We start from the raw sequence: 19,628 nt of genomic DNA on the forward strand, positions 1-19,628 counted from the left end.
TTGTTATTTTGTTACTCGGATAGTCCCCTGAGTAGATGTCAGTTAGTTTGGAAATAGCAGGTATGCTCCCTGTGGTTTGTCATTTTGTTACTCGGATAGTCCCCGGAGTAAATGTCAGGGGACTATCCGAGTAACAAAATGACAAACAATAGGGAGCATACCTGCAATCTTCAAAAGGTGGGGACTAAACGTGAAAAAACATGAAACCACAGGGACCATCCGGGCAATTAACTCTATATAAATGTAACTTAGTGTTTCTTGAAAAAAAAATATAACTGAACTTCCGGATAGAGCTTCACTATGTGATTGAGAATTGAGATGATGAATAATTGAATACATATAAATAATAATATACTGGAGCATTTTATTTCTGGCATCTGGACATTTTTATAATAATTTAATCTTAATTGTACTTTTTAACTCTTTAATCTTCTGTTAATCATATCATTTTCAAAGAATCTTTATATTAAGAAAATCAATCCAATAATGCAAACCCTAAAAAGCTGCAAATGTCCACAAGATTAAAAAACTCAAAATAGTTACCCTTAAAATGGATTTTTACTAACCACCCCATAAATTTAAACTCAGCTTCTTTAATAATACCTGTAAATCCACTAAAATCTACTTTTGTCTTTTGTCTTTATTCTTTTCATCAGCCAATCAAGTTTTAATATTCCACCTGATTTTTCTGTGTTATAATTGATTATAGGGATGAAAAAAAAACCTAAGCCTAATATAAATAAAACACTTCAAACATAAAACGATGAGGATCATTTGAAAATAAAATTTAATTGAGAATAAAAAGAATAGAGGGTATAATAGTAAAATATTAAATAATTTTTCTTTCATCTTATTTATTATTATATTTGATTAATTAATTAGTTATAAAGACTATCATTTTGACACTATTTTTTTTTTTGCCTACACACATTAAAAGTTATCCTGCACATTTCAAATTAATCTTACAAAACTCGTAATTTATCCTACACACCTACTAATTTATCCTACACACCTACTAATTTATCCTACATACCTCGTAATTATCATACACTCTAAATTATTATTTTTAAAAAAATTATGAAAATAAGTTATAAGTTTAATAAATTATCATAAGATTTTTTTGATGGTTTTTATTTATTTAATTGTTTAACACCCCTTTTAACATAATACCCCAAATCCTCACTACACCCGTTTTAGAAAACGTCCCATAATGCCCCATTGTTGACTGGGCTGCCACATGGCGCAAAACTCCCAAGGGTAGGGGCATTACCACTACACATGCTCTTAGTTATTTAAGAGGAAAACTACAAATTAATGATCTGTGTAACTTTACCAATATACTCTTACAATAACATTTAATACAAATATTAAATGAAGTAAAATAAAGTACTTTTATTGGTTGAAATTTCTTATTTTTTGTTGTTACAGAACATTTCTTTTCATTTAAACTCTCTAATGTATAATTAAATAACCGTCCCACTTTTCCTTTCACTATATTTGTCATCCATTAACTAAAAAACACAAAACTCTATTTTCACAAATGGTGTTATACAATTAAAAACTACATATGCATAAGGAATTGATAAAACACAAAACTCTATTTTCACAAATGGTGTTATACAATTACAAACTACATATGCATAAGGAATTGATAAAAAAATTACAAATATTAGGAAGAATATTGCTTCAATTAGAACTAAGACATATACACTAGTCTTTGATAGTAGCGGTCATAGCTCGATTTTCATATTAGATGGTTGATCATGCGCGGTATGAAAAAACGACATATCAACATCCAAATTTTCTCCAAAACCCATTTGAACAATGCTTTGTAGATCATCTTGACCAAAACCCTGAATCTGCAATAACAAAATTCAAATCCTCGATTAAATTCGCACTAAATATAAAGATTTTTAGTTATGAACTTGTAAGGTGATTAAAAAATTTTACATGATGAAAAGGTTCGGTGAATTCATGAATGGGTCGGGTCATCGGGTCAGACCCATCAAACACTGCTTGCGGGTTTTGCTGATAAACGGTCGATGTTAGTTGAGAAAAATTCTGGTTTGATTGATCCACCTGAAATGTTGTTCATACTTACATAAGAAAATATGATTTAATAGATATAAAATACAAAGAAAAAAATTGTTTTTGGATTGAGAAATTAACTTACGTTTGATAATATTAGGTTGTTGGTGTCAAATTCAAGACTTGGATTAACTGTAGCTAACTTCATTGAAAGGAACTATACAAACATAAGAATTACAAGAAAAGTTAGATAATTAGAAATAAAGATTACAAGAAAAGTTGTATAATTAGAAAAAAAGGTAATTATGAAAAATCTAAGATTTAAAACGAATATAAGTTGTATTTTACAACTTGGTTTGTCACTTTGGCGTTTTTTTTTAAGATAAGAATTACAAGAAAAGTTGGATAATTAGAAAAAAAATGATGAAAAATCTAAGATTTAAATAGAATATCTGTTGTATTTACGACTTGGTTTGTTTTTTTTAATAAGTGTTATGAGTGAAAACGCAAGCTACTGAATTGGAAAACGACAAGCCAAACTAGCCAGCTTAGGTGGTCGTCTAGACCAGTTGATTTTACCGTTTTGGTGTTTTGACAATTTGATTGCTCGCATTGTTTTTTTTAATCATTAATTTTTTTTTATAAAAATAAAATAAAGTCATCAAAGTGAAACATACAACTTTTACTATTTGTTCTAAGTTCCAAACTGTAGCTAAACTATTAAACTACTAAAACCGAAGCGTGATAGAACCAACCAACTTGCTTAAGTTTTGCAAAATTTGGTTAGTTTCCACACTATGTTAACACTAGATTTGTATATTATTGTGTTACCTCAACTTGTCTTTGCAATGATTGTACATAATTGATGATTTCATCAAGCATAAGTGCTTTTCCTGTAACCTAATCATTCAAAATGCATCATTTAACCACTTTGCCTTAAAAAAACTATTAACAAAATTTGCTTTAACAAAATTTGCTTTTTTTATGCTCACCTTGTTACAATTTGGTACAAGATTTTGAAGCATCTTCATTCTTTCACTAATCTTCTCTCTTCTAACCTGAAAATAAACAAAAAAACATTCCAGATATTAAAAAAAAAATCCCCATTATCAAATCAACAAATGAAATCTGTTCGAAAGCTTACTCTCTCAGCTAAACTATGGCTATCAGTAGCTTGCCCCCGTCTTGCTCTAACATGAATATAGTCCTTCGGTGGCTCAGGCGGCTTCGTCTTTTCCTCCGTTTTACCAACATTTTCTTCTTCTGTTTTCTTCAATCTTTTCGACTCATCAACGTCATCTTCTTCCTATCAATCACACATTCTTAATTTTCATTCAAATTCGGATGATCAACTTAATTATTACATCCGTGGGACCAGACAACTCGACTATAAAATATAAAAAAAAAAATATATTCTGATAACATAGGTATTGCCAAAGAGGGCAAATGATCTAGATAAAAAGGTTGTCATTTCATTAAAAAGCATTTTAACTCTAACATGTATGATTAATTGATTATGTGTCTATTAAAAACCGTAAACAAAAAATGTGCATCATAATATTCGCAATATTCAAAATTTTTTTTTTTTTTTTTACGAAAATGGTGTTGATTTTAGAAAATCCGCTTTAACCCCGTAAAAAGTATGAGCCGACCTTGATCAGGGATGAACGTAAACTTAAAATTAAAATATATTTAGTACCTTTTTCGTGTTTGACACGGCTCCCTTTGAAGAACAACCTTTTCGTTTTCTCGGATTCGGGTCTTTCTGATTCCTAAATCCAAGTTCTCCACTAGGAACTTGATCCGAAACAGAGGATCCCTCATTAGAATTTGAAACAGAGCCAGATACTCTGTTCAATTTCATGTTAACTCCATCTAAACTCTTGATCTCTTCAAATCCCACCCGATTTCGATCAATTTTCAAAACAGGACTACTCGAAACACGAGTTAAGTTTCCAGTAGATCCAATTTGAATCTCTGTTTTGTGAGAATTCAACCCCAATTGATCAGCATTAACATTAACTCTACTGTTAAAACTTCGACTACCAAAACACGAAAACTTCGCTGCTCGTTCGACAAACCCAGGATCCGGTGGGAGAAACGGTAAATTGGGATTCATCGGCATCGAATTACGAATTCTGGGCAAGTTTTCTTTCACCAAATGACCCATTATTGGTGAATTTAATTTAGTACCAGAAACAGGGGATGACGTCATTTTGATACTTGAAACAGGGGATGACGTCATGGAAAACAGAGTAGATTCAAATTGTGAAAATTGCTCTGTTTTCTCCCAGTTTGGCCCGGGAATTCGGTTGATAAGCGGCTCGAACGACTGTTCGAGCGGCAACCCGGTGTCGAAGAAGAAGTTTCCATCCATTGTGGATCACAAGATTGAAAATTCGATGGTGAAAGACAATTTTTTTTTTGTTTTTTTTGTGAAGCTGGATGAGAAAATGTTTTTTTTTTTTTTTTTGATGAAATGGTTGAAAGAGTTACATGATATTTATATAAGTAGAGTGTTAGTAACACAACAAGTTGAAGTGATTGTGTGAGTTGGGTTTGATGATGAAAGGTTGGTGTGATGGTGATGCAAATACAAGCAATACAGAATTATGGATTGAGAGAGAGGGTAAGGAAGGGTACAGAGTGAGTTATGTAGAAGTTATATAAGAAAAAGAAATTATTATTATTATTATTTATTCTTTTGTATATTTTTATTATTTTTTTTTCTTGGTTGTGACGGTGGGGTGGGGGGTGCATAAAATTGGGTAAAGTGTGAATGCCGGGCCTTGAACGTTAAAACACTAAAAGGTCTAGCATTGTTAGAAACTAAAAACATCATAAATGAATATCGGTTTTTGTAACCAAGGAGAACATGGATAAAGAAGCCCAAGAATTTTAAGGTAAACTCGTGAAGGTTTGAGATTGGTTTAGAAAGTATTTAAATATTTTTTATTCAAGTTAATTAGAAAGTATTTTAAATATTTTTTTATTCAAGTTAAGTTTGAGATTGGTTTAGAAAGTATTTTAAATATTTTTTTATTCAAGTTAAAAGTGTTTTGAGATTGTTAGAAAAGAATGGGACTTACCATTAACCCCTTCTCTCTTCTCTATCTCTTCTCTTCCCCATATCAGTGAGTAGTCACCGTATTCACTGTTCACCACTCACCGCAAATACGAAGGGGGTGTATCTCCGATCGACAACTAATTCACCGAAGGGGTCACCGAATGGTGCCCCTTCCACCCTTACAAGCATTATCTGACTTCTGTAATTGTATGTTTTACCCTTTATGTATATTTATGTAATTACCTCGGTATGGATCGACTTCCTACTCGCGTGGCGTTGTAGCGCAGAAACATAAACATCCCAACGCCAACGAAAAGGAGGAAACAACAAATCACTTACTCATGTCTTGTTAGCTCCATTATTTGCCAGATGGGTTCAAGCTGGATGAAACTGCCTCCCATTTCCGCCTTCACCGCCAACGACCTTTTCAAATTGCACAAGCATGTGACGAGCTCAAACGCAAAAAAGCGGTTAGTACAATCGAACATTCTACTCGCTTGCTGGTGGATTTGGAAAAAAAGGAACGAAATCATATTCAGAAGTGCAAGGGCGGACGCTGCAAAAATCATGGCAGAAATAAAGTCTAGCGGGTTTTTAAACATATAACCCAGAGCTTTTCATCTTTCGCAATTTAATCTCAACACTTTTTTTACTTTCAACATTAGTCTCTTATATACTTTTCATCTTTCATAAGTTCTCTGTTTAACGTGTCATTCTAAATTTCTGAGTTAACACGTCGCAACGTGCGTGTGGGGTTCAACGTTTTTCCATCTATTTTTTTCCTGTTTGACCTGTCCGTCGCAGCGCGTCTATTTTTTCCGTTTGATAGATCTGTCGCAACGTGCGATTAATTATTTTTTATCGGTTTTACACATAAGCTCGTGGTCATGTGAGAAACATTTTCCTTTCATCTAACGTAACTAACGTGATATATAACTAATGAATTCTCCGCCGTATTACGGCGGGTGGTAATTCTAGTAACATTATGTATAAAAAATATCCTTCTTTTTTGAGTTAAATGCCCGGATAATCCCTGTGGTTTGCTATTTTTTCACATTTATTCCCTAACTTTCTAAAATTAAAGCTATAGTACCCAACTTTTCAATTTTTGTTCCCGGATAGACCCTATGCCTAACATCAGTTAGTTTTCTCAGTTAAGAGGGTGTGAAATGACAAAAATACCCTTACTATAAAACAAAATAACTTAATAGATTTATTTATTTGTAGGACCCACTCCTTTATAAAAACAAAATAACAACCCCACCCCCCACCTTCCTCTCTCTTTCTTCTCTTCACCCCGCAACATCATCATCCCATCTTCTCCACAAGAACACACACTTAAACACACTCTGTACCTTTGGTCTTTTCTATATAAATACGAGAAATGGAAGGTGAAACACGACAATGAGTCTGTTAATTCTAGTTCATTTTCAATTCCAATTCATTTGGTAAACTTATTATTATTATTACTATTATTATTATTATTATTATTATTATTATTGATGGGTGGATCAAAGAAACTCCAGTAAGTTGCTACACCCACAACCTCCGACGAACATTTCAGCTAAACCCACAACCTCCGGCGAACAGTTCTGTTACACCCACCAGTGTAACTTCTCTCTTTCTATAACTTCTACAGATCTGTATATTATTTAATTTTAGATATCTAGGTATGATTTAGTGTTGTTGTAAGTGGTGACATATGGTGGTGTTGGGCTACAGACATGGAGGTAGGCAGAAATTGTTTAACAGACCCTAAAATTCTTTTGATCCCTCTTTCTTTAACTCACCACCATCTTCTATAACCAACCACCACCACAACTGCAGGCAGCCCTTTTCGGCCAATTTGTGATGGGTTCAAGCGATGGGCGTCGGGCCTGATGTGTGCAGGCTATGATTGGAGACGGTGGAGGCGGTGGTTGGAGGCAGTGGATGCGGTTGTTGTTGGAGGGTAGTGGAGGCGGTGGTTGAGGGGTGGAGGTAGGCGATTGCAGATCTGAACACGATTTCATATATGTGGTGATGGTGGTTCGAAGACGGGGGTTTAGACGTGGGTGGCTCGAGTGGTGGTTTTGGTGTGGTGTGACGGTGCTGGATAGAGTGATGATGCAGTGGTGAATGGTGGTCAAATGTTGTGGTCGAGAGAAGGTTTCCTGGTTGTAGAGGTGGTGGTGAACGGTGATGCTTGGGGTTGAGGAGATGAAGTAGGAGGGGAAGGTGGGTCCCATTTGTTTATATTTAAATAATAGTGGTAGGCCGTATTTCTCTTTCTAAATGATTTGTTAATTATTAATGTTTTATATATTTTAAGGAAATAGTGTTTAGGTCATTTCACACCATCTTAACTGAGAAAACTAACTGATGTTGGGCCCAGGGACTATTCGGGAACGAAAATTGAAACATTGGGGACTATAGCTGTAATTTTAGAAAGTTAGGGACTAAATGTGCAAAATGGGCAAACCATATAGACTATCCGGGCATTTAACTCTTTTTCTATTGTTATACATACAGTAAAACTTTGGTATCAATTTTTAAGATTTGGATGCAGTTGCAAGATTTAAGTTGTCAAACTTATAGTTTTCATCTCAACTTTTATTTAGTTGAACATTGTGACAGTGGGGTTAGGGTAATATTAATGTAGCGTCTGACCTTGGTGTTACTGTTTTGAATGATCTTCAATGTTTTATTGTTATATGCATCTATGACTATCATAAATGGTGAGATATGTGGTTCACAAAGTTATACAAGAACTAATCGAACATTTTAAATGTGTTGTTTACTTACTGAGTTGACTCTATAGCTCATTTATATCCATAGTGTAGGGGGCGACTTAGAGTACGAGTACGGAAAGCAAAGAAATATGTTACATGTCTGCGGCAATCGGATGTTTCCATGTGTTACAAATATGATATCGCGAGTCGAATAATCATTTATTATTATTATTTTATGTTTTTTTAGCTTTAGAAAATATAACTTTTACGTAACAAATATACGTTGTTAGAATAAAATTGATTATAAAAATACGTATAAAATTAAGTGAAAAACTTACTCACGTCTGCAATTACACATGTACTGGTTTTTTTTAACGACAAATTTTGGATTACTGATGGACCACTAGAGTATCATCGTGCTACCAGCGGAACTACCCGATCATATTCATCTCCACTAGGTTATAATGTTTATACACAGATTGAGGAGGAAACCTAATAAATCTGGGACCCCCCCCCCCCTCCCCCCTTCTATTGTGGGAATCGAACTCAGAACCTAATGATTTGTAAGCCTTATCTCACCCCAAATATGTACAGATTGAAAGGATGGGTTATACATATATGTATTTTTATGGTCAATAATAGTCTGATGCAAATTAATAAGGGACTGAAGTGTAATTTATTTGTGTTGTCTTTCGCGTAAGTTAAATAAGCCCTTCAAGTTTTGCTTGAGTGCAACTATACACTCTAAAGTTTTTAAACCTTTCCAAATGTCACTTTCAGTCATGGATGACAACTAAGGCATTTCTAAGATAACGTCTTTTCTCATATTTGACAATATTCAAATTATGAATTAAAAAATCACTTTTACTCTTTATTCACGAGACACAAAAAATAGAAGTAGAGACGTCTCTCAGAATTTACGTACCCAGTTCGATATTAAAGAATGTGCTCTTCCGTAATGTTTTATTATTATTTACCAAGAATTAAATTAGTATTGGGCTCAATAAATCTAAAACTAAGTGGACTAAATTGTAAACCATAAAAAATATTTTGTAAATGAGCCTATATTGGAATTGGTATATGTTTACTATTTAAAAAAAATAACATATATATATATATATATATATATATATATATATATATATATATATATATATATATCGGTTTTTTTAAAACGCGTGTCCCTCGAAATCACGGGCCTTGTGCGGAGGTCCTCCCCGCACACCATCAAAGCCGTCACCGATGAGAACAGTTGTGATTCATGATGACAGGAGTGAAAAATATAAGATACGGAAATCTCAAATCCGATTGAAATATGAATGAATGGTTAAAAATGATTAGGTTAAACGTTCATCTTATTCAAGCATCCTTATAGCTTACTCTCACACCTTAACTCTATCTTTCTCTTTACGTATCAATATATATAGAGGGAGAGAGACAAAAGAGATGAGTGTGTGAATATTAACACCTGTTAATTTTTTTTATTATTTAGTTATCCTTAACATGTTTCTTTACTGAGGTTTCAGTTAACTTTTTATTTTAATTTCGGAAGACAAAAATGATTTATATAAAAATGATGGTGGTTCGAAATCCCTAACCAAACAACAATTACACAAAACGGATGGGATTTTTAATTCAATCGGTCCAAGATGTATTGAGTTTGTTTATTTCCGGTGACGATCCACGTAAAAGAAAAATGAAGAATGCTATTTGATGATGTGGGTGTCCGGAAACTCACACTTAGCAGAGCTGGAAGTAGTCACACAGATGACCAGCAGCTGTAAGCTCATTTATTGTACACTCAACAAGTCCCGAGTCTGCAAAGTCAAACTGATAAAACTTTAACCAAAAGTGTGCAAAAGTAACATTGAGACTCACGATTCAGACTTTCACCAAAAAGACAAGGCCATCCGCACAAGCAACACCTAAGAGGATACGACTTACCCCTTATAAAAGATGAGTTGTCGAGATGGCTTCCACAGGGCAGAGAGAACTCTGCCTATATAAAGGAGTCTCCTCACAACTCCAAAGGTATTCCACTCATGACTCTCCCTCTCTAAAACTATACTATCTTATTCTCTTAAGCTTATTAACTCCCGAGAACCCCTTACTTATTTTCACGTGGGAGCCTAGCTCCCGCGTTAATGTTAACGGTGCTTCTTTGTTCGCGCATTCTATCCAAGGAACTTCATGCGGACATGAATCCTAAACCTCCCCCTACCATAGCCTTGTTGTATTAACACTATCAAAGAACGGTTCTTTTTTACGTCGTTAGCTTTGAAAATGGCCTCATTTCTATACTTCCAAATCAACCACAAACAGAAACAAAAAAAGATCAAACACAATGCTCTAAAATATGTTTGTTAAAGAGCATGTAAAAACCGTTTTATAAACAATATGTATAATTGTATAGTATATCTTTTGAATATTATTCTTGTAGATGGAGTAGATAGCATCTCTTATCTCGATGCATATTTACTTTGTCGGGCGACTCACTCCTAATCCTACGAATACTTAATTCAACAAGAGGGGTTTGTAGTCAAACCAAATTGTGTTTTTGGTTTATTATGTTAAAAGTCAAATATAAATAAAATAAACACGGATAGTTTATTACAACAAAATTGTTGTCCTTCACATGCCACCTTACACCTTTATTACTCATTTTAACATATTAAAATTATATAGTTTGACATTTAATTTGAGGTATATGGCTAGCTATTAGCTTTACGAGGGTAAAACCTAAAATAGTGTTGTATTCATGCACTACACCTTTATATCAATACACTATGATGGTGTTTGTTTTTTAGAAAAATTATTTCTGGCCTTTTATGTCTGTGCTGCGCAGACCATGCGCAGATGTTTAGCTCTGCAGTCCATTTGTTTTTTAGAAGACATTTCATTAAAAAATGTCTTTAAACCTCTGCACGTCCTCTTTCCCACGTAGACATGGTCTAATGTCTTCCCACCTCTCCAAACCCTCTATGCAGCCATGGATGCTCCAACATGAAATCGACGGTAGTTGAAGATCTGGAAATCCAAACGAAAATGAAGATGAAATCAACGGTAGATGAAATCGATCTTGAAGAACTTGGGAGAAATCGAACATGAAGATCTGGAAATCGAACATGAAATCGACGGGATAAATGGCCTGCAGTCGACGGCTGCAACATCGATCTTCCTCATCTGCCTCCTTTGGAATACGTTTGCAGATCTAAAATGTTTTCAAGAGAAAGGGGTTTGGGAGAAGAGATACGGAGAATACGTTTGCAGATGTGGGGTTTTAAAAAGATGTGAGATAATCAAACACTCTTTTTATTACACTCTGCAGACATTTGGTCCATCTCTTCTCGTGCAGACATTTGCATATGTGCTCCGCAGACTGTAGACCTTTTACATCTGAAAAAACAATCACCACCTACAATTCTCATGTACAAGTGTAGTTAGATGGTGATAAATTTTGAGTTCTTTTTTTAATAGAAGTTGTAGCAGGGTTTAGGTGGTGATAATTTATTCAATAAATGTTTTCCTTTACGTTCCTTTGTCTAAAGTACATAAATAGTCCTTTAGTAGGTACATCAAGATTCAAATGCCCTTAAATTTAACATAAAAAATAGACACTGAATTATCATAATGTCTTTTAGGCAAACAATAAACTAAAATATGCATTTAATGAAAACCGTAATTTACTCTAAAGATAATTCAAAATAATATATTCTCCCTCCTCTAGTTGTTACCATATCATTAAAAAAATCATTTAAACTATGTAATTGTTAAAACAAATACATCATTTTATAACTCATATAGCAAAATATATGAAAAATTATAGATTATGAAATATAACATATCAACATCAAGATAGATTATAGAGTAAAATACACGGATGGTCTCTGTAGTTTATCAAAAATTTTAATTTGGTCCCAGATTTTTAAAAGTACACGGACGGTAACTGTGGTTTGCACTTTGTAACGCTTTTAGTCCCTAGCCAACAAATCTAATAGTTTTAGCATGTCCAAGTTAGGGACTAAATGCGTTACAAAGTGCAAACCATAAAGACCATGCATGTAATTTTAGAAAAAAGTTAGGGAATAAATGCGTTACAAAATACAAACCACAAGGACCATTTGTGTACTTTTGGATAGCTAGAGAGCAAATCCAAAATTTTGGTAAACTATAGGAAACCAAAACGTTTATTGAATAGTTCATTAGGTTTAGTTACAAAACAAAGATAGATAAGCACAGTTTGAAGGATATAACACATATATTTGTTTTTTAATTGTAACTAACTAATTGTGGTAATTTACAATAACATACATTTGTTTTTTTAATTGCAACTAATTAATAGTTGTAATTTACAGAATTGAGGAGAAAGAAAAAATGGTTTAACGTGTTTGGGCCGGGTCAATATTTGCATAGGGGTCCGCTTCATAAGCGTCTAAATCGGCTTTGGTCGGGTTCATATAGCTATCAACATCAACAACAATAATATCTCATTTAACAACTAACTATTTTGATTAAATCAATTTATAAGCCTTTATCGGTTTAGTTGTGATGAATTTCAACTCAGCCGGACCATGCAAATCGTATTTAATGAATACTTCTTAGTTAAACACTTATACTTATTCGTAATTATGAAATATAACCTAGGAGATAATCTAACTTATAATAAAAGACTTAAAATAATAACACATGGCATTCTCTCCTTCAACCTTATAAATTTTATTTATAATTTTATCCTTATCTTTATCTAAAATTAATAAATAACTTCAATTTTGCAATTTAGATCCTTTTTGTTTTTTTACTTTTAACTCAAAAATTTTGATCTTTTGTAATTTAATCCCAACTGTTTTATTTTCATTTTTGGTCCACCATACTTTTCATCTTTCTCAAGTGTTTCGTTTCGTTCTAAAGTTTGTGAGTTAACGCATCGCAACGTGCGTGTGGGGTTCAACATTTTTTCGTATATTTTTTTCCCGTTTGACTGCCACGTTACATCACATCTATTTTTCTGCGTTTGACAAATTCGTCCAACACGCAGATCCTGGATGGACTTAGTTATTTTTTCCAATATTTTACGTTTCAGTTTAATTTCTCAGCAACGAGCGTGCGTGATTCAAAGATTTTACGTCTGCTTTTCGCATGGTGTTATTTTTTTCCTGTTTTTATTTATTTTGTTTTTACGAGCTTTTCAGGTGTTGGTGGTCGCTGACAATGGTATAGTATTGCTACTACTTAACACAGTTTTATGACAACCGCTGCAACGCAGGGGCTTAATACTAGTTTCTAACATAATAACCCAAAATTCACGGATTTGAATTTTGTTTAGACAATTTTGGGTCAGTTTTAGACTGAATTTGCGAACCCCTTAGCTAAAAAGGTCATGTTATATTTTACCCGATAGGCTCGTGGTTTGACCTTTTAATTTAAGGCTTTCATTATTTTTACACCCCTAAATCTTATTTTCAGATCCCTTTTCACTCTTATCTCTCTTTATATATATCTATGTATGTATACAGAGAGATAGAGAGGATGAATGTGAGAATATTAACTCCCTAATTTGATACTTTGTGTGTCAAAAAATGCTTTTAATGATATAATTTAAATGAGTGGGTAGTGTATGTCTGGAATTTAAATGATAAAAATAAAGTTTTGTACTTTAAACCTAACTGGTATTAGTATTAAACAACCTCGCGTTGCGACGGGGCCACCAACATTGATCTTGTGGCGTGTTAATGCGAATAACCTAGACCGAAAAATAAAACATAGAATAAAATAACTAAGTTGATTTAGCACGTGCGTTGCGACGAACCTGTCAAACGGGAAAAAATAGACGACGTAAAACGTTAAATACGTTGCGTCGTGTTAACTCGCAAAATTTAGAACAGAACGTAAAACGAATAATTTGCGTAATATGAAAAGTATAGGGGACCAAAGTTGAAAATACAAAAGTTGTGAGGTTAAATTGAAAAAGATGAAAATTTTGATGTTATAAGTAAAAAAAACTACTTTTGGGTTAAAAATGAAAAATATTTTTTTTAAACCTCCCAAATTTTGAGTATGTAAATTATTGTAGATACACTTAGATTTGTGCTTGTGTTTTCAAATTTAGAGTATTAATATGCAAAAACATAATATACATAGAATTTGAGCACCAAACGGTGCATGTTTGTGTTAACCCTCGAAGACTCGTGTTGTGTTAGGGTCCGTGTTAGATTTTCAATTCGTGTCCAACCTAATGTTGGATATTTTAGTATAATCGGGATAGACTTGGTGACCAAAGTAAATTACAATAAACATCAAGCAAGTTAGGAGGTGTGAGAATGCACGCTTGCTTGAGTTGTTATAAATCAAAATGTTCGGGCGGAGCCCCTAATCAATGGTGGTTCCAAAGGGGCGGCAGCGTCCCTGATAGCAGAGTCCAAGGGGGCAGAGCCCCTGGCTGTGGTCGCATGAAAAAATCTTATTTTAATTAAATTGCTTCATTAAAAATGCATTAGAAAAAATATATTTTTTAAGAAAATTCTTTTTACTTTCGAGATAAAAATTGGCTCTCTTTTGAAGCAATTTGAAAATTAAAAGGTTATTGGATTTTAATAATCCTAAGTTTCATTAGTTGGTCGATAATAATCCCAACTTTAAAAATTACCTCCAATTTTGTAAAAGTTTGGCTGCCATTGATCATTTTCTAACATAGGCGCACTTAAATCAATTAAGGAGTCTCTAGATGTAATTGAATCTATTAGACCAAATTCTTATATGTTTAAAAATGATCAATGGCAGCCAAACTTTTACAATGGGATTATTAGAGGGAATTTTTAAAGTTTGGATTATTATCGGCCAACTGATGAAACTTAGGATTATTAAAATCCAATAACCCATAATTAAATGGATAACTGCCTGATGGCACTTACGAACCCTATCCCAGGAAAAAAAACTTCGTAATCAATTTTGTTAAAATTTTTATTGTTCAAACGAGTTCACAGTACACATGCACTAGGTTCTTGTTTTCAACTTTTGAGTTGTATTCGATTGGATTTTCGGGGAACCACCGAAATATTTCGATCTGAAAGTTATTACACGACTTTTAGATCATCCGTTGCGTTCTAAATTCTTCAACACCTAACTCGCTGACACAACCCAAACACTCGTAATATATTTGTTAGTTAAAATTTTAACGTATAAGACTATCTAAAAAATTAGGTTACAGCAAAAAAAAACTATACCTCAATATTCAATATAACAGATTTTGAAGGTCTAAAAATAACCATTTAAACTATGTAAATATATGTATTTTAGATCTATAAATATAATATTAGTTTAAATTAATATTAATAATATACATATATTGAATAAATTTTAACATACGTAGATCTTACAAACGACTAAATTTATATATATGTTTACGATGTTACTTGAACCCTCAATAAAGGAAGTAACATATTATATACCTAGATACCGTTAGGATACAAACTCTTTTGGTTAAAAATAATAGAAAAGAATATATCACACAATGATCTCTGGTAATCCTATATTACGTTTTTAATTCCAACTTTTCAGAAATTAAACTAATATTCTTTATTGTTTACTCAACCATAATAATTTGATCCTTCGCAGTGAACGTTAAAAAACATAGTTAAATTTCCATAATATTACCAATAAACTCTTATATCATAAAAAGAAAATATATAAATTAACCTTCGCCCCACCGTCGTACCCTCTTCTTTGGGTACTTCTTTGTTTGTGGTGGTTGTATTAGTGGTCCTCATCTAAAGTGTGTCAAACACATAGATCATAACAATCATTAAATCCAGTAAATTGTTAGATTTTAAATGTTTTGCAACGTTTGAACTTAAAAATACGAATTGCCTAAGAAACTTAATCCAACATCGTTGAGCTCGCCTAACAACGCCATCGTTGTCGGAGAAGACAAAGTAGAAAAGGAGCCCATGAGGTTGCCGGGAAGCCAAAGAATTAAAAGAAGAACTAGGGTGAGGGTTATTTGGTAATCAAAAGAAGAACTAAGGTGAGGGTTATTTGGTTTATTTACTTACGAGTAAATTGTAAGTTTTGTCATTTATCCTTATACCAAATTTTAGACGATGTTCTTTACCTTTAGAATTAATAAGTTTTGTACTTTTTTTTTGAAAGGTAACTATTATTCACAAAGGCAAGCCCCCCAAACACAAGGGCAGCCAACAACACAACAAAACCGATTACATCACAACAAAAGAAATCTAGTTTTCCCAAGAAACATCTCTATCCTTCGATCTATTACTATACCACAAAAAACCAAGCGACTTAACGTTTTGAACGATGCTCGCAGCCGATCTTTGCTTATTAGAGAATCTTCTTTCGTTCCTAGCAATCCAAATGCACCACCAACCCACCATAATGATGCCCTTGAGAATGTCCTTCGCTTTAGCGCCCAACCCGGAGAATTCATGAACATCAAGGAGGTCATTCAGCGAAAAAGCATAAATCGGACTGACGTTGCACCATCTACTGACACGATACCAAACCTCCGACGCCACCTCACACGAGCAAAAAAGATGTTCCGCCGTCTCTAATCCATCGCTGCACATGACGCAATTTCCGTCTCCAAAAAAACAATTACGCTTTGTAAGAGCATCCAAAGTAGCTATCTAACCCATTTGGGCCCGCCAGACCAAGATGTTAACCTTCTTCGGCACCCACTTCGACCATTGCAAGACATAATTATTACTGAAATCGACATTGCTTCTAAGATACCTTTTAACCGCACCAACCGAGAAGGTGTTATCCTTACCGCCGATCCATTCCCACCTATCGCTGTTGCCGGAAAGCTTCACCGAATCCATAAGAACCAAAAACTCGTTCCATTCTCTCCATTCCTCAGCCGAGGCCGGGCTTCGAGACCATCCCCAGCTTCCCGTGAAGGCCTACAACGACCAATTGAACCTGGAAGCAACATAACAACTTTTTTCCGACTCCAGCCGGAAATTTCTCCTTAAGCGAGACATTACATACCCACGAATCGAGCCAGAACCTGATCGAGAGCGCATTACCAGGCAAGCCCTTGAAATTTTGAAACAACGAAACTCCTCCCACTTTAGTTTTAGAGCAGACAGTAACAATTCCTTTCCAAACACCATCAATATTTTTGTTCAGCGGAACCAAAGACCAACTTCTACTAGAAAAATGGATGGAATCCACCACCTTTTTCCACAGAGCATTGCTGTCCTTTCGATATCTCCAGATCCATTTGTTCAGCAAAGCGATGTTAATGTCTTTAAGATCTAAAAGCCCAATACCTCCCTTATCGATAGGAGCCGACACCCGGTCCCAGGCGACCCAATGAAGCTTACGATCCGAGTTCCCACCACACCAAAGGAATCTCTTAATCATCGCCTGAAGTTTATTAGCAACTGAAACAGGAACTTTAAACAGCGAAAAATAATAATTTGGTAAGCATTCATCACCCGACCACCAATAGACAACAAAGAGGCCTTCCAAATCGCCAAACGCGACTCAAAGATATCGAAGATAAAATTCCAATTTGAAACTCTACTCATCTTGCCCCCCACTAATATACCAAGATGAAAAAACGGGAGATTCCCCACAGAACAATTCAAAGCCGCCGCCATGTCTTCAACTTCCGAAACGGCCACTCCCACCCCGAAAAGACTGGATTTGTTCATATTGATCTTCAAACCAGAACACATATAAAAACATCTTAACAACAACGCCACCTTTTTAATATTATTACTAGCCCATTCACCGACAAGCACACAATCATCCGCGTATAAAAGATGAGAGAGCACCGGTCCCTCATTCGGAAGCTGGATACCCCTAAACGCCCCAACCCCACAAGCTTTCCTGATCATACTAGAAAAGGCCTCCATAACTAATAAAAAGAGAAAAGGTGAAATCGGATCGCCCTAACGCATACCTTTCTAGCACGGGAACTCGAAGGTAGGCGACCCATTCACGAGAACCGAGGAACGAGCCGATGAGAGGATGCCATGAATCCAAAGACACCATTCGGAGGAAAACCGAGCTGATTCATTATCGACGAAAGGAAATTCCAATTGACATTGTCGTAAGCCTTAGCAAAATCAATTTTGAATAAAAACAACTCAAAACCATTCTTCCTAGCCCACGCCAAAACTTCATTGAGGATGAGGGGACCGTCCAAAATGAGCCTATCCTTGAGAAAAGCCGATTGGTTTTTAGAAATAACCGACCCGATAACCACTTTGAGCCTATTAGCTAAAACTTTAGAGACAACTTTGTTAATAATTCCCACAAGGTTTATCGGGCGGAAATCGCTCAAATCACTGGGGTCTTTAACTTTGGGGATGAGGGTAATGAAGGAGGATGAACAACCCCTAGAGAAAGAACATAACCTTTTGACGACCTTCGAAGTAGAGAAAGTGATGAGGAGGAAAAGGTGAAATCAGAGTTAGAGTGGTGGTCTAACTCTGATTTCATTCTATCCCCAAAGTGGTGTTTCTCTGTATTCAAACAAATCCGAAAACCTTTTGATAAACTTCATATTAAACCCAATTAAATTTTCTCTAGATTTAACCCAATTAAATTTTCTATTAAATATTATCACGTGAGAGGAAAAGGTGAGGAGGAAAACGGGGTCTGGTGGTGATGGGGGCTACGGTGGTGAAGGGTACGTGGTTCTAGAAGGTGGTTGTAGATCGAAGGACTACGGTGGTCGAGATACGGTGTTTGAGGGTGGAGGGTGGTAATGGTGGTGAAGGGGCTATGACGGATGAGGGTGGGTGGTTGCAAATCTAGGGGTTGTTGGTGCGTGGTGGTGCTTAGTTTGCTACGTTGTTGGTGGTTGATGGGGGCTACAGTGGTGGAGGGTGGGTGATTGATGAGGGCTACGGTGTTGGTGGTGGGTTCTACAATGGTTGGAATGGTGGTGATGTGGGCTACGGTGGTGGTGGGTGGGTAGCTGTAGATCTGGGGGCTACAGTGGTTGAGGGTGGGTGATGGAGGGTGGTAATGGTGGTGAAGGGGGCTACGACGTTTAAGGGTGGGTGGTTGCAGATCTGGTGGTGGAAAGTGGTGGTTGACGTTCGCGCTTATTGGTGGTGGTAAAGAGAGGTTGAGAAGGGGTCAGAGAGATAGAAAGATAGAGAGACAAAGGGGTTATATGTATATATACATATACATATACATATACATATACATATACATATACATATACATATACATATACATATACATATACATATACATATACATATACATATACATATACATATACATATACATATACATATACATATACATATACATATACATATACATATACATATACATATACATATACATATACATATACATATACATATACATATACATATACATATACATATATTATATTATATTATATTAAATTTATTTAGTTTATTGTTGTTTTATTTGTTAAAGTATTTTTACATAAATGGGTAAAAAGGCTAAAGTACCATTGCGTGACCAGATTTAATAAAAAAAATTTAACATGGTTAAGACTAAAGACATAACGTGTATCATTTGGAAACATTAACTACATAACTCGTTAATTTTAAAGGCAAATGACAATACCTAAAATTTAGTATAAAGAAAAAAGGACAATCATAGAATTTACTCTTTACTTTTTTTAATGACAATTTTGGATCACTGTTGGTCTATTGAATTATCATCGTGTCACCAGCGGAGCCACTCGGTTATATCCATCTCTAGTAGGCAATAATACATATACACCAATTCAGGAGGAAACCCAATAAATTTGGAAAAAACTCTTCTTGTGGGAATCGAATACAGGACCTAATGGTCTCTAAATC

The 19,628-nt window shown here is 34.7% G+C and overlaps 2 protein-coding genes and 1 long non-coding RNA gene across 3 annotated transcripts; 2 read left to right on the plus strand and 1 right to left on the minus strand.

Annotated features, from left to right (window-relative positions):
* Nucleotides 1–1,572: 1,572 nt before the first annotated feature.
* Nucleotides 1,573–4,671, minus strand: LOC110873327 (transcription factor bHLH78). Its single transcript, XM_022122259.2, has 7 exons — nucleotides 3,728–4,671; nucleotides 3,173–3,334; nucleotides 3,021–3,086; nucleotides 2,860–2,928; nucleotides 2,174–2,245; nucleotides 1,951–2,079; nucleotides 1,573–1,859 (listed from the first exon to the last, which is right to left on the minus strand). Exons 1-7 carry the CDS (start codon nucleotides 4,403–4,405, stop codon nucleotides 1,731–1,733), a joined length of 1,305 nt encoding a protein of 434 aa, XP_021977951.1. The 5' UTR covers nucleotides 4,406–4,671; the 3' UTR covers nucleotides 1,573–1,730.
* A 1,708-nt stretch (nucleotides 4,672–6,379) lies between these two features.
* LOC110873332 lies at nucleotides 6,380–7,649 on the plus strand. Its single transcript, XR_002555066.2, has 2 exons — nucleotides 6,380–6,825; nucleotides 6,923–7,649. It is a non-coding gene; the product is annotated as an uncharacterized LOC110873332 (long non-coding RNA).
* Nucleotides 7,650–17,791: 10,142 nt separating this feature from the next.
* Nucleotides 17,792–18,792, plus strand: LOC110928699 (glycine-rich protein 2-like). Its single transcript, XM_022171737.1, has 3 exons — nucleotides 17,792–17,881; nucleotides 18,408–18,538; nucleotides 18,654–18,792. The coding sequence occupies exons 1-3, from the start codon at nucleotides 17,792–17,794 to the stop codon at nucleotides 18,790–18,792; spliced, it is 360 nt and encodes a 119-aa protein (XP_022027429.1).
* Nucleotides 18,793–19,628: the final 836 nt, after the last annotated feature.

The sequence above is a fragment of the Helianthus annuus genome, chromosome 1 (genome assembly GCF_002127325.2).
Source record: "Helianthus annuus cultivar XRQ/B chromosome 1, HanXRQr2.0-SUNRISE, whole genome shotgun sequence".
Lineage (NCBI taxonomy): Eukaryota > Viridiplantae > Streptophyta > Magnoliopsida > Asterales > Asteraceae > Helianthus > Helianthus annuus.

Excerpts from the sequence above, each read along its gene's own strand:
- LOC110928699 (XM_022171737.1), top strand. The coding sequence starts at position 17,792 with ATGAGAGGATGCCATGAATCCAAAGACACCATTCGGAGGAAAACCGAG. Across the intron at positions 17,882-18,407 it reads AAATTCCAATTGACATTGTC|GAAAAGGTGAGGAGGAAAAC; the intron begins GTAAGCCTTAGC and ends ATCACGTGAGAG. Across the intron at positions 18,539-18,653 it reads GTGTTTGAGGGTGGAGGGTG|TGGTGGAGGGTGGGTGATTG; the intron begins GTAATGGTGGTG and ends TGGGGGCTACAG.
- LOC110873327 (XM_022122259.2), bottom strand. The coding sequence starts at position 4,405 with ATGGATGGAAACTTCTTCTTCGACACCGGGTTGCCGCTCGAACAGTCG. Across the intron at positions 3,335-3,727 it reads CCGTGTCAAACACGAAAAAG|GAAGAAGATGACGTTGATGA; the intron begins GTACTAAATATA and ends TGTGATTGATAG. Across the intron at positions 1,860-1,950 it reads TCACCGAACCTTTTCATCAT|ATTCAGGGTTTTGGTCAAGA; the intron begins GTAAAATTTTTT and ends TTGTTATTGCAG.